Raw genomic sequence first — 14,619 nt, 5'->3', positions numbered from 1 at the left:
TAAGTGTGCTTGCTATGACTGTTGCTGAGCCTGTTAAAATGTGACGCTAGTTTTGTTTGGATTTTTTTTTTTATGACCTGAAAGAAATAACTTTCTTGTGAGAAACTTTGCCAAGTTAAAGATTCAATGAAAATAATTTCAGATCTATTTTTATGTATGCATGCGTACACATGTATACATATACAGAAGTATACTCAAAACCTTACTGCAAAACTGGTTTCCTATTGCTTCTGAACAGTTGCTGTGACAAGATACAGGTGTTTGATAAATAGTGTTTTGAGAGGTATCGGAGGCTGAAGATGGGGCTACATCTTCCCATTTCTTTTCCATTTTTCATCATTTAAGCAACATTGGGTCAAATGCAGCTGCCTAAGTGTTGCTTCAGAAGTTTCTTCTAGCTACCTTCAGATGAAACCTCTTCAGCACCAAGCAGCAAGCAAGTGGTGTGCATTCAGGGGCAGGGGACAGCCAGGGCAGTGCTCTGTCTCCATGCTGCTGAGCTGGAGCTGCCCTCCTGCTCCTGCTGAGGGAAACCTCACCTGCGTAGCAGGTGCTGAACACTGGATGAATGTTCCCTTTCTCAGTCTATCTGCTTGGCTTGGCTGAAAAGGGCAGTGGGGTTTTTTATGTGGCTTTTTGTGTTTATTTTTTGTAGTGGTTGGGTGAGTGGGTGTTTGTTTTGTTCTTCTGTCCTGCTCATCTTGCCTGGCTATGTAGTATCTCGTTAGATACCTAGCTTGAACTGACGTGTCTGTGCAAATGTGAAGTTGACTTATTCTATCTTTTCCTGTATCTGTTCTGCATGTTAAGGATATGAGCTTTTCTAGACAAAAAAGCAACAGATAATGTATTTGTATAACTGTTAGTATTACATTATGCAGATGCAACTGTGCATGTGTGTGGGTAGTTGGTGGCATTAATGTATTCAGTGTGATTGAACAACAGCAGCACTTTCTATTTTTTCAATTAGCAGCTCTATTGCTCTAAACAACTGTGGTGGAGTGAAGGGCCCACCTTGTGCACTGAACTTCCCAGGACACTGCCCTCGGATATTTCATACCAGCACAGCACGCCTCTGCTAGGTAAGACCTGGTGGTGTTGGCCATTTTTCTGTCTCTCCTGAAATATAGGAAGAGTTGATAGAACAGTATCAATGGTGCTAAAAGTGCTGGTAGAGTGTGGAAAACCTGTTGCTGGCTTCAGCCTATTTTTGCCTGTAATCCAAGAGGCTGAACCATGTTTATAATGCTCGTAAAGAAAGTCCTGAGAAGGTGGCTGTCTGTCAGCCTAACAGGAGTCCCCAAAAGCTTAAGGAACTACCAGTACAACCCATGCATCTAAGCATGTTCCTGACAAGACGCTTGCCAGTCTGTTTCAAGAGCGCTCAAGTTACGTCCTTCCCATTCACTCTGACTGGCACACACTGAGATGGCAAGTGATGTTCTGCTACTTTGCTACCGAGGTTAGTCCTGGTTTAAAAGCTTGAATGGGTGACATAGCTACTGAGATTAAAATAATTTCATCTGGATTTCTGCTACATCCACAAGGTGCTTGTACTTCCCTGCAACGCTCAAGCCTTATGGCTATGGTAAGTGTCCCTGACAGATAAGCATTGCAGGGCCACGGAACCGCAGAGTGCGTTTGGAATTTTACAGCCTAAGCGTTTCTTCCAGCAGCTAACCAGTACAACACAAGAGTCTCTTCCCACGCAAACTATAAAGTGGTGAAACATAATCCTTATTCAGTTTCCTCCAGTGGGGTGTAGATTTTCCTTGACTGCACGTGCTCCTTGTAGGATTACCGCGCTGCCCTGAGCAGGCTGTTTCAGCAGGCCAACTCTGAACGCTGTTGCAACTTGCTGTAATATCAAAATCCAGCCACAAATAAGGCAGGTATCCTCAGCTTGCACCAGTCAAGTATTGACTTATAAAAGAAGATCTATTTCCTAGCCCCCTCTGCGACACAAAACAATTCACTACAACAGAACTGTCCTACATGGAAGCTTCTATAACCTGACTGATGGAAAATCCTCATCCCCAGATGCTGTGGGCTCTCCATCTACAAAATATGTTAAGGCCCTATAACCTAACCCTTTCATACTAAGGTGGAAGCTGCCTTATTGCAAATCTGTTTGGCTGGTCGGCTGCTTGATTATTTTAGACATAGTCAAGAACTGGCATGTGACTAAATCCAACTTTACTAATGTCTGTTACTCTTGTCTCTTTAACAGATGCTCTGACCTTGGAAACCTCACGCCCAAGGAACTTTCCTGTGCACGGCTGGGATCAGCCTTGTAGGCAGAGCTCTGGCAGCCACGCGTCTGAAAGCTGTAGTCTGGGACACACGTCCAACTCCGATGTGACATCAGTGGGGAGCAAGTACGATGGCAGGATAACTGCTTTGGGGTGAAAGGTGGAAGAGTCCATGGGATCTGGCAGATTCCAAGGGAAAGCTGTAGCCCCAGCACATGCAGAGTTAAACAGCAGGGCATCTCTTAGCTGACCACCAAGTGCCTGGTATTTCCTATAAGGGTGTGATGGGGTAACGCTTTGCCTCTGTTCACAAATGTAGTATTAAAACTTCTTACTGAAACTGTTGGTATGACCACCAACCAGATACAGTCAAGGTGTTTCCATGTCATGCTGGAGAACTGAGGCATGATGTAGGCACCCTTATGCCTATTTCTCAGTATTTAACTCACAACTGACACTCCCATTGAGGAGCCAAAATCCTACTGGATCTGAGAAGTCACGCTTTTTTTGAGGAGTTTAAAGCAGGAATTCTGAGGTTCTTGCTTATCGAACTGCTTTCTTAGATCTTTAAAATAGAGATTGAACATCTTAAGATTATGAAATCTAGCTGACTAGAGTCGGTGAATATTTTAAAAGCCAGGATGTTCCTGAAGATGCAGAGGCAGGCAGTCTGCAGCAAAAGACTCAGCAGATCTTAAAGCTTTTGCCACTGGTTTTCTATAGAATTGTGCAGTGTGGAGGAGGCTGGGAGAAGGGCTGGTGGTGGTTCTTGCTGTTCGGGGGAGGAGGGATTGATGTTAGTGATGAATTTCTCTTTCTCTGAGAGACCAGCTGTCTGACTATACAGATAGCAGTGAATTCAGTTGTTATGTACTTAAGAAAAATTGGCAATATATCTGACTGTTCTTTGGGCAATATGCAAATAAAATGTGTATTGCCAGGTGGAAAATATACTCTGCTGGTAACTATACTGATGCAGACCTTCCTGTTTCCATTACAATGATGGACGCTTCACTTACTGAGGTGAGTGCTGTCTCTGATGCCTGAGATATGGTTTTGAATGGGTTCAAGCATTTAGTGCCTTACTCGGACCCAGACTGAGCAGCTGTAAACCAGCACTGCTCCAAGGCAAATGGAGCTGGCATCATTCAGTGGGGTGCTGGGACATCTTGTTCTGTGTGGCGTAGTCCCTTCTATTTGGGCATGCTTCTGGAATACTGTAGTTCTAGACCCAAATGTCTTGTTGTTTGCATGCATCTGGGTCACGCTTTTAGCTGGGGAGTATTTTAAATGTGGTTTCAAGGCTTGAGACAGTGCTGTTTGTGCAGGAATATTAGTTCTGACAGGGAAGTCTGAGTGATTTCGGTCTTTTTATCCACCTGCAAGAAGCCACAGGATGCTTTATTGTGAATGCTGCCTTTCTCTGCACTTTCTCCCATGCCTACCATGTAACAGCTGAAAAACGACATCTTTGCTGTGTGAAAACTTTCCTTCAGCTGCCGTGCTCAGATATGCCTTCACTGCTGTATTGAATCCCTCATCTACAGCCTGAGCTGCCAGTTGGCTTTATCATAGCAACAGCAAGATGAGCTCCCCTTCAGCACACCTAGATATGCTCCGTGCCGCAGTGCTCGCTACTGAAATCTAGACCACAGCCCTGTCGTGCAAGGCTTCTCATTAGCTTTACAGATTTCGGTATTGGTGGTGGTGGTGATGACAGAAGAATATTGGTCAGTAGTTTCTGTCAAACTGGAAATGACCATTGCCAGACTAATGAGCAGTCAACCTCAAACCCACCCTTTCTAGTGCGTGGCAGCTGCAAGCGCAGCAGTTGTCTGGTTGTAGCAGCAAATCAAGGCAGAAAGTGCAGCGAGGGTAAAAATTAGGTGGTGAGGACCGCCTGTGGCTTCAGCACACTGCTTCGTTGGGGTAGAGCAGGTGAGGAACTCCTAGTTTGTGCTGCTGCTACTTAAGCTACCTTAAAGCAGATAATCTCAAGGGCTCTTGCTTTATCCAGTCCTTCTGGAAAGTCACAGCCCTGCTCAGTTGTTTGAAACGTCTGTGCTTCGTTGGTCTGGAACCTTCTGTAATTCCAGCTAGACTCAGAAATGTCATTTTTCCATTTTTGCCTTTAGAATATTCACACAGAAAGTTTATATTAAAAAGAGGGAAAAAACCTAAAATGTTAAAGCTTACCCCAGAGAAAAGGCAAACGGGCTGTGTCCAGTATCTGTTCCAAGAACTGTGACGTGCAGCAAAATTTGAATATCCTTGTTTAATAGGAAAAGTCTCCATAGTGTTTTTTTATTACACTGTGGTTGCAGATGTGTTTGAGCAGATCGAGCCCTTCAGCATGTAAGTAACGCAAATTATTTTGTCAAAGCATTGTCACCATAGGAGTTTAGAGGCTACTTAATAAAGAAACTCTTGTAAGATCCAGGCAAAGCTTGGGCTTTTCATACTTGTTTTGATTTGTAAGTGTAAAAGTCATATCGCAGACGAAACCAGATGATAGGCCTTCCAACTGTTAATGCTTGTTTGGGAAAAGTTATACAGGACTGTGACCAGAATTTGTCTACTGTGATAGAGCATCCTTGGATTATTATGCTTATCAAAGGGATGGAGGGGGGGAAAATGATTCAGAATGTACTGCAGGATCACCTTTGACACAATCCTTTTATTGGGAAGAATGCCTGTTCTCTCATGCCTTGTGCAAACAGATTTTATTAGGAAATCTCGAATGTGGAGTTTTCCTGTTTAAGTATTCCCTGCCCAATCCATGGGAGCTCACAATCCTAATAGCACCGGGGTTTAAAAACCAAACTGAGGATTTTCCTTCATCACAAAGAGACCACTGACTGTGTGATTACAGGGAGAGGGCATGCAGAATAATGTATTGCTGTATTCAGTTCCAGGTGATGCAAGGTCTTTTGGGGTTTTTTAGGTGATGGGGGGGTGTGGGGGGGTGTGTGTTCAAAAAGCCCTTTAGATTTCTTTTGCTTTCATTCCAACATGCTCTTTATTTTAACCTTCTTCACCAGTGCTCCTGTAGACCTAATGGCCTGAACAAGGCAAATGCAATGCTGTACTTCCTTAAGCTTAATAGAGAATTCAAATAAGAATAAAAATAGCCTGGATTTGCATTAGAGGAAACATCAGTCTGGCTGGGGCAAGGCTCTGTGAGTGCAGTGAAGCTCTGATAGGGGGGGGGGGGGGGGGCTTGGCAGGGAGAGAAGGCACTTACTGATGCTGGGAGCAGTCAGTTGCTCTCTGGAGTGACCAGGAACCTTTGTCAACTCCTTTTCTACTTTGCTGGGTTTCCTGGACCTTCTGAGGATGTGTGAGGGGGAAGGGACGGTACCAGAATGGAGGTGATCACTCCCTGATACAGTTTTTCTGTTGTTACACCCACTTCAAATTTAATAGTGCTCTTGGACACTCGGTATGTAGGGAGCTACCCAAAGCTGGCTAGCCTTATACCTTCTCTGCTTGGATATAGGTTGGGTTTGGTTTTTTGGTTGCTTGGGGTTATTCACTCCTCTTCAGCAGTGGATGCAGTTAACTGGATTGCAGTTAGTCGCAAGTCATTACCAACTTAACCCTTTAAACTTCTGTTTTACCCTGTATTTTTTACCCATAAAGAGAGACCATCCTATCAATTGAATAAGCAAACTGGAGCTATGCCAGATGAAATTAAGAGGGATGTTTCCCACTTAGTAGCTCCGTTGCGTTAAAAGACTTAAGAGGATGTTGGTTTTGTCTGTGATGTGATAAGACTGTGGTCCAGAACCGCACTGCAGTGGCTAAAGGAACATGAGCAAAATTGCGTACCAGCCTCTGTTTAATTCCTTTCTGCTGTTTGCATATAAAGGAGGAGGCCTGAAGCCTTCTGAAATGGCTAGGTAATTAATATATATAATATTGAAAACTAGTGTCATTCAAAGACAAACATGAAAAAGTAGAACACAACATGCAAGTTTCCTGTGTTCTGAATCGCCTGTTTGGTCGAGCTGTTAATATAACGCTTGTATTTACTGAAACAAGTGTGATGTCTGTCTATAGCAGAGTTGAAGCTCTGTGCATGTCACTTGTAGAGTTTGAGGTCAACACTTTGAAAATTAATATATCTTGATGCACAGTGTTAAGATAAAACAATGGTGTTGTAACACATACATTGGTCATTTGAAAAGGTATGTTAGAAGCAAAACATGAAGTCAGGAACCCAAATGCATCTCTAAGTATGATATTCCTGAGATAAGATTTCTGCAAAAACAGTTATTGCTCCTAATGATGATAACATGCTAAGCTATGTACTGTATGTATGGGTGGCTTTAGACTAGCCGATGGATCTGTATGCACTTGGGACCTGTATGCGCTTACCAACTAGTTCTTCACTGCTGAAATGATTTTTGTGCAGCTGGGGGAACTACTAGAACTTTGACATACGTAATATCTACTTGCACAGCAACCCTTTCCCTGATACTGACTCTTCTCTCTTTTCCATTAAGATTAACGGTGCAGAGCCAACACTACCAGCCAGTCTGATCCCATCCAGGTCAGGTTTTGTGCAAGCATTTAAAAACCTTTATGAAGACTGTATAATATGAATGAGTATCTGAAAGAACTTTGTTTTGGCAGTGATCACTTAACTTCACCCCAAGAAGCTCTTACATCGTCTTTGGAAAGCACTGTACCAGTAACAGGTAAGCCCTTAAGGTGGGTCACAAATGTGTGAACTTTTTGCACTGAAAGTCTTGGAAACAGATATGCTCAAGTGTGTGTGTTCACTGAACAGTAAGAGCCCTGTCTTCTGTTACCTGATATTATAGGCTGCCTTCTTATGGAGGAAAAATCACCCAAGTGCTCACGTGAAAAAGAGGATGTGCCAACTTCCGTAGCAATGGAGAAAAACAACGATAAGGATCCGGCTGGTCCTGTGTCAGGTACAGTAACTGCTGCAGCACGCTGGCACTCACGCTGTGAGGAAATGGCTTGCTTCCAGCACATCTTTGAAGTGAGGAAGCTGAGTAAGAAAAAAACTTGTAAATTTCTATTTTTGCCTGCAAGTGCTCTCTACCCTCCCTAAAACTCCGAGTAGGAACAAGGCTTTACCTACTTGGAGAAGGCCAGTAGCTTACAGCATTGCAAGGAGTAAACATGAAATAGCTTAGTGAAATTTTGATGCTTGCTTAGCTGGCAAGGCGTTGTGTGGGTACTAAACCCCAGGCAATTTTGGGAGGGCAGAGAATGTTTTCATGGTTTAAAAAAAAGTTTAGTGACACAGCTACACTAAATAATGCTTTCCTCTCAAAACTGTTGCTCAGTGCACAAGAAGCTGAGATGGGTCAAGAGGAGAGATGAGGATAGAGGCTTTTGGGTATGGCTCTGTTGGGTTTTTTTCTTTTGCTATAGTCAACAACCAGAACAATTATTTTTACTGCATCTGATCGTACTTCTTCCTCTTAAAAACTAAAAGCAAAACAAAACTGGAGTATGTGTTCACAGTGTGTTTGAACTATTTTTAAAAAAGCTGATCTGAATAAGCAGCCCAGAATATGTGTGCATGTTAGTTTGTAACCATTTTTTAATCTCTACCTAAATTTAAGACTCTCTGTCGTCACTTCTGGTTTGGTTTTGTTTTTCCTTTAGTACTATCTTCCTGAAATCTAATTCAGGCCCCTCACTTAAATGTATTTTCTTTCTACTAATTTGCCTCTACTGTTAATTTTCATATGCGGTACCTTTGGCAAGGAGGAAACAGATATGCAAAAGAGATCAGAAGAGTCAAAATACCTTTAAATTCTAAAAATCCTGTTAGCTGCTGTACATCCCTGGAAAGAAAGCATTTCTAGTATTAGAACAGAGGCACTGATGAATTTTCACTTGTGGTTTTTGCTAGTACCATGCAATGTCCTTTAAAGGTGCTTGGGAGCCAGGTCAGATACACAGGGCTGCTGTGAAAATTGGCAGGGACAAAAGGGAGTGCTAAGCAAAGGTGGTGGCTCATGTGAAGGAAGAGATAGTGCTTCAGACCCAAAGGTGGGGTTTTGGTGGTGTGGTGGTTTTTGTCCCCTGTGCCTCCCTCCCCATGACGTTTCTTTGGCTTGGGTTTGTGTGTGTGACTACGTAAACAGAAAAGGGGTAAAAAAAAAAAGTTTTAAAAGGTATAAATAGCTACCAGAGTTACTGCCACACAAGAAATTAGTGTGACTCTCAGACTTTCTTCAGTTTTTTTAATGTCTTCCTTTTAAAATCTTTTTAATAGTTGTCCTCCTGGAGGTTTTTGCCTGCTCTAAAGCTTTTCTAAATTGTGGCACTTGAAAGTCCGTGTTGCATTTGAACTAGCATCATCAGTTCCTGAACTTACCAGTTAATCACCGCTCATCTTCTAGGGAAGAAAGTTATTTTGCTGCTCTGTCAGCACCCTGCTAGTTCAGGTTTGGGGCACAAAGGACAGGCCAAGTGCAGACTGTGCTTGAACCTGATGGACACCTGGAATACCACAACTGTGTGCTTTTCATGACTTGGTTATGCCCAAGCTCCTCTGTAACGGCAACTGAAGTAGCATACGTTTCTTGACTTCATCTGATACTCCGTGATGTGAAAGACAAGGACTACAAATACTCATTTCTGTTAGTTTGTGCATAGGACTGTTTTTTACTTATTCCTGTGCTTATAGATTTCAAAATAGAAATTAATTTTTTAACTGCTTAAAATTAGCAAAGAAACCAAAACCAAACACCCACCAATGCTGGTGGCAAAATAATGAAATTATTTATCTAAGGGAATGTTACTGTAACTCTTGCAACTTCAACTAGAGTAACCACAACCAGGGGTAATAGTCTCACTTGTAGACAAGTAACGCTACTTAGTGGGATTTTTTCCCAGCCAAATATAGTTATAATCACATTTCTTTATGTCTTTATAGTGTTCTCTGCTGCTGCCTCTCCTCCTTAATGCCCTCTCCTGGCATTGGCTGCAATTTCTTTTAGCTTTGTTGTCCCGTGGCTGGTACACTGGCTGTTGCCCTTCTGCTTTTGTAGTTACATTTAGGTTTGGAAATGTTTCTCCCCAGGAGTGGATATGACCAAGAAGCAATTCTGCCCCGTGAAGGAAGAACATAAAACAGCGTTTCAAAACGTTTTAAAGCAAGACCAGGTAAGAGCCCCGGTGGCGACAGTGAGACATAGCTGGTTTGGCTGAGCAGTGACAAAGAATGCTGCAGGAGGGGACAGGCTCTCCAGCGGTGGTGTGGCTGTTCCCTGCTGTAGCTACTCTCTGATATGTCTTTAGGAAGCGGACCTGGAAAAGAAAAATAATAAAGAGCAGAGTGAGGAAGCACCGGCCGTGGTTCCCAGTAGGAAAGGTAAGAGGTTTTTGCTTGATGCCTTGGTGTAACTTGCTGGAGCGTGTGCCTTGGTCACCAGGGTCGAGCTGTGTAAAGAGGTGCAGAGAGCTCCTGCCTCACACCAGTTGCGGGGAGATTTTGTTTTAAGGAATAGTAGCTGCAGTCAGAGATCAAAACGGATTAGCAGTGGAGAGAAGGGAAAGAGTCTTATGCAAAATCTGCTTCTCTGACTTCTACAGATACTGATCTAACTAGCTGCATCTTCTCCTGCACAGGAGGGAAAATTTCTTAGAAGCCTCAAAGGAGTTGGTATATTTGAAACAGTTCTGGCATGCCTGTTCACCCCAAAGATTTGTGAAGCAGCATCCTCTATGCTAGCTAGAACCTGGGGTAACATGATATAGGCCAGCAGGATGATGTTTCTACTGAACTGTGCTTAGACATCTCCACTCTTCTAGTCACCTCACCTTTTGCCTTTGGAGCTCACTAAAAGCTAGTGAGGTAGTAAGTCACACAACATCCTGAACCTATGGGCTGGGGACTTAAGCCAAAACCTATATTTCACCATTTCTGTACTAATTGGATGCCAGATAAAGCTAACTAAACTAACTTCTGGGGCTTTGTACAAGTGATGGTGCTGTGCTTCTTACTGACTCTAACCCTGATATACTCTGAGGTACAGAAGTTGTTTTTCTTGGCAAGAGCTTCAATAGTGGCTTCTGTTGCAGCTTAATAGACTTTCAGAAGCTGGGAGGCGGCTTCTTTGGGAGGCTGTTTTCTCACTTTTGCCTGAGAACTTTTTTTCTTTCTTCTCAGGCAGTTCACCCACCACAGGTGGCATTAAAGGGGATAAAACAAAGCAAAATGAGCCGTAAGTGTGTTGACTTTCAATAATCACCTGCAGGTATGAATTTAAAGCTGCAGTCTGTTAAATGGTTGCTTCTTCTTATCCTACAGTGACTCCCCTAATGAGAAAGAAGTGGAGGTAAGTCTCAACTGGTTGTATCCTTAATATCTCAGACATCAGAAAGATCTTGTAGATAAGCCTGGATTGGTATCTTATCCTGTGTAAAAGAACGATGCTGAGTAGCTTAGACTGGGTATGTTTATATAAATGGGCTTCTTGAATCTGTCTTTCCAAGCCCAATGGAAATTCTGGAAGCGATGGGATGGGAAAAGGTGGAAATCTGTAAAACTGAACAAAAGATTTGTCACTACTGAATCATCTGTTTGCAAGCTTGAAGGAGCATAGCTGTGACCTCCTCCCAGGCAGAATGTGCTGATTTAAGACAGTTTTGTCGAAAGACACAGATGGCTCACTGCATGCTGCCAGGATATCACCTATTCTGGCTGCAGATTATTCCCCCCATGACTACAGATGGGAAGACTGGCTCTGGGGAAGGGAGCCGCGTTCACTTTCTCTTCTGTATCTCCCCTATAACTTTGTTCATGGGGTATAGTCCCAAATGTCGTGTCAGTATCCAAATCTACTTTAAAAACTTCTGCGTTACTTGGATTATTCTGAAATTTTTTTCTTCTTCCATAACAGGCTGAATTTCTGAGGTTGTCATTAGGTTTTAAATGCGACTTGTTTACCTTGGACAAGAGAGTGAGGCTTGAAGAAAGGTCTCGAGACTTGGCTGAAGAAAACTTGAAAAAGGAGATCACAAATGCTCTAAAAATGTTAGAGGTTAGTATTGGCCAGGGCTGGTAGGGAGGATGGGATGAAGGATTGTGAAAGTGTCTCTCTCAATACAGCATTTCTTAGGGTGAGTGTGTGTGCATAATGTATTACAAGCAAATCTGAACAAAATTCTTAAGTGATGCAGTTGAAATATGAGAAACCTGGCATTTGAGAGGTAACCTTCATCTGAGTGTACTGTGTGCTCAGGCAGTGGGGAATCTTCCTGTTACACAGACATCTGGCAAAAACCTTTGTCTTCAGCTGATTTTATGCTAGATAAGGTGAAGTCTGTATCAAGGTTACACTGAGGATGTTGGATGCTGATCTTGTGACTGTGTGGACCTGAGCACAACTCCTCAGTGTCATCAGCTGGGTTCACCCTTCTTTCCCTGCTGATTTTCTTCACGCTGGTTTTCTTACTGATATGCATCTTAGGCTTTAGTTCCTTTGTGTGAAGAAGATAACCAAGCACAGGAGATCATTAAGAAGTTGCAGAAAAGCTTGCAGTTCCTTAGCCAGTACGCAGCCCGAGTCGCCAGTAGAGCAGAGATGTTGGGAGCTATTAATCAGGTAACTACTTCTATGTAAGTGTATCTTCTACAAAGTTAAAAGCTTCTACAGGTGAAAGTATAGCAGTATCTGCTTGCTAGGCTTCTAGTTCCAGAATTAATTTGGGAATCTTGTGTATGTCATGCAGACTGACCAGTACAGCTTAGTCCTAGCTTTCTCTTCTCAGACACACTGTTTGTGTGTTACAAGGAATCCCAGGCGTTATGAGCAGCTATGTTACACTAGCATTGCGCAAAAACGCACAACAGAAATATGGTCCCAATTCAAAACAAAAAAAAGCAAACAAAAATACAAAAATTAATCTGCTGCAGAGGGATCTGTGCAGCAGAAAGCGCAAGAATGCAATGTGGCAACAACAGTCTTGATGCTCTAATTGTATTTCTGTGCCTTATGGAAATGGTAGCTAATAAGGTAAACCTATGGAAATTTACAAAGACCTGCTCAAATGTTACATGTAACTGTGTATAATGCCAAAGAACAACGTGAAAATATAACTTGGCAATACTAGCAAAAGTGTGGTGGCAGCTGAGACTGTAGATCAGAGAAAGAAATGAGGAGGAGTTGTAAGCGCTCAGAAAATGAAGACTAATTTATTCTAGGATAAGAGTAATCACCGGAGAAATGAGACCTGTGTAACTCTGGCACATGGTGGGAGATGGGTTGTAGTGAAACTCTGAAAGGGTGGACAAAACCAGAGGATGTCGCATTGTGGTGACATGAGAGTAATGGTAAAGGGGGAGGGAGCAGTGGGAAGTTTTAAAATCTAAATGTGATGCAGCTCCTCAAAGAGCTGCTGCTTTTTTCTACTGCTGTTGCCCTCACTCTTTAGGAGAGCCGGGTCAGTAAGGCGGTGGAAGTAATGATTCAACATGTGGAAAACCTGAAGCGCATGTATGCAAAGGAGCATGCAGAACTTGAGGAGCTGAAACAGGTCCTGCTCCAGAATGAGAGATCCTTTAGTTCTCTTGGAGATCGAGGTAACCCAGAAAAGCTGCTTCATCTTTCCACTTTCTAGCACCTGCCAGATAGACCCTAGAGTTGAGGGGTTATGTGACTGTTGTATCTCCTTTCCTAAAAATAGAGGAAAAATCAGCAACTTACAACTCTAATTTCAACTAATACTGTTAGTATGTAAGCTGCCATGAATCTCAGGGTGGGGGAAAATATTGAAAGTAAGCAGTAATGTTCTGGCTTCTAGGAAAGTGCACATGCATGTGGTGGTGAAAAATCTTATTCCTTGTGAGCAGTAAATTTGGGTGCTCACTCACACTGGAGCGTTCCCAGCAGCTATTCCTAGGTAGCTGAGCTTTGACTACTCTCTACAGATGCTTCCTGCTCTTTTCTAAGAATTGCTGGCTCCTTAAGTGCAGGTGCTCTGAATTTCCCCCTTTAAGCAGATGGTACAGCGGTCAGGCTTTCAGACAGCACTGTGCACTTGTGGCTTTACCAGAGAAGTATTAAACTATTCTGAAAAACAGAGCATGTATTTTTACAAACGGAAAGGGCAGTCTTCCACACTAGTAAAATCATCACAGGAGCCTTCTGAATCATAGGCTATTCCTTCCTGACTGTAAAAGATTGTCCTGTGACAGGACACTGATACAATAATAGAATATATTCAGTGATAGAAACAGAAATTGATGCCTGTAGAGGATGTATAATGTGTAAATATCATGCACTTATCTAATGAAATAGAAAGCTTTTTCCTGAAATCTCATTTCTGCTTTCTGAGAGTATTCCGATACACCCTTTGTTTAAATGGATACTGCAAAAAGTCGGACCTTTGGTTGCAAATCAAGCTTGCTGCATTCCTGTGAGCCTTTCTAATATTTGGTCTCTTCACAGATGAATCTACGAATAAAAAACTGCCAAATTCTTTTAAGGTAACGGCCCTTACAGCCTAAATGACATTTCAAGTGTGTGTGTGCACACTTTGTGTTTTTCTTTGCTTTGTTGTGTGCTAGTGCTCTGCTACATGCTTGATTTGGTGTGTTTCTGTCTCAAAAATGGGCTGATGTCATCAAACACAAGGATGTATTTTTCAGTCACCCCTACCTCCCTGCGCTTTAGGGAACTGCATGTGGTCCCACTTAAAAGATGAAGCGTTCACAGAAGCTGATTTGGCTGTGCTCTCATGCAGTGGTTACAAAATACTGTTCATGTGTGGTTCTCTCTTGGCACAGAAAGATGAAAAAAAAATAATGTGAGCAACTCAAATTGACCGTAGGAATTCCTGTGAGTGCCATTAGGGGAATATAGACACATTCAGTTTTGGTACTTTGCTGGAAGCTGTGTAGCCAGCCTCACTTCAGATGCTTAGTAGGGGAGGAAAGAAGTTAATACTGCTTTAAAGAATATGCTTAAAGCTAAGTATCAACACCTACTTTTTTTTAATATAGTCTGTATAAAAACAGATGGTATTTTATGTGATCGGTGAGTAATCCAGTCATTCCTTGATAGTCAGTAACGCCTCTTATCTGTATAGCCACCAGCATCCCTACGAAGAGTCAGCATTGCAACACTGCCTAGGAGTGCTGGAAATGCAGGTATTGGGTTGCCACTGGTAAGTAAGGGTTCCCAGATGGTGACGTGCTTTACCTTCTCGAAACTGGCTGGGCCAAAGTGCAAAAATGCCAATGCGGTAAGTGTGTCAAACTTCTTCTCTAGGCCCAGCTCCATGAACCTGATGGAGAAGAATGGAGTGATAAATTCAACAGGAGATCAAGCAGCTGGTAAAGTTACTTGGGCTTGTTTTTGAATAGGGT

At 42.7% G+C, this 14,619-nt stretch overlaps 1 protein-coding gene across 1 annotated transcript in view; it reads left to right on the top strand.

The window, feature by feature from the left end:
• The window catches only part of IRAG2 (inositol 1,4,5-triphosphate receptor associated 2), a 39,641-nt gene that overhangs the window by 22,407 nt on the left and 2,615 nt on the right, over positions 1–14,619 (top strand). Inside the window, exons 21-36 of the mRNA XM_080392672.1 lie at positions 971–1,082; positions 2,231–2,378; positions 3,194–3,275; positions 6,761–6,807; positions 6,891–6,955; positions 7,082–7,195; positions 9,328–9,410; positions 9,546–9,618; positions 10,417–10,471; positions 10,558–10,585; positions 11,150–11,290; positions 11,720–11,854; positions 12,684–12,831; positions 13,700–13,737; positions 14,340–14,417; positions 14,522–14,586. Of these exons, the coding sequence (XP_080248798.1) occupies positions 971–1,082; positions 2,231–2,378; positions 3,194–3,275; positions 6,761–6,807; positions 6,891–6,955; positions 7,082–7,195; positions 9,328–9,410; positions 9,546–9,618; positions 10,417–10,471; positions 10,558–10,585; positions 11,150–11,290; positions 11,720–11,854; positions 12,684–12,831; positions 13,700–13,737; positions 14,340–14,417; positions 14,522–14,586 (1,412 nt within the window). The remainder of the gene's footprint in view (positions 1–970; positions 1,083–2,230; positions 2,379–3,193; positions 3,276–6,760; positions 6,808–6,890; positions 6,956–7,081; positions 7,196–9,327; positions 9,411–9,545; positions 9,619–10,416; positions 10,472–10,557; positions 10,586–11,149; positions 11,291–11,719; positions 11,855–12,683; positions 12,832–13,699; positions 13,738–14,339; positions 14,418–14,521; positions 14,587–14,619) is intronic.

Source organism: Falco punctatus, assembly GCF_963210335.1.
Source record: "Falco punctatus genome assembly, chromosome: 6".
Lineage (NCBI taxonomy): Eukaryota > Metazoa > Chordata > Aves > Falconiformes > Falconidae > Falco > Falco punctatus.
This window is presented reverse-complemented; position numbering and strand designations above follow the sequence as displayed.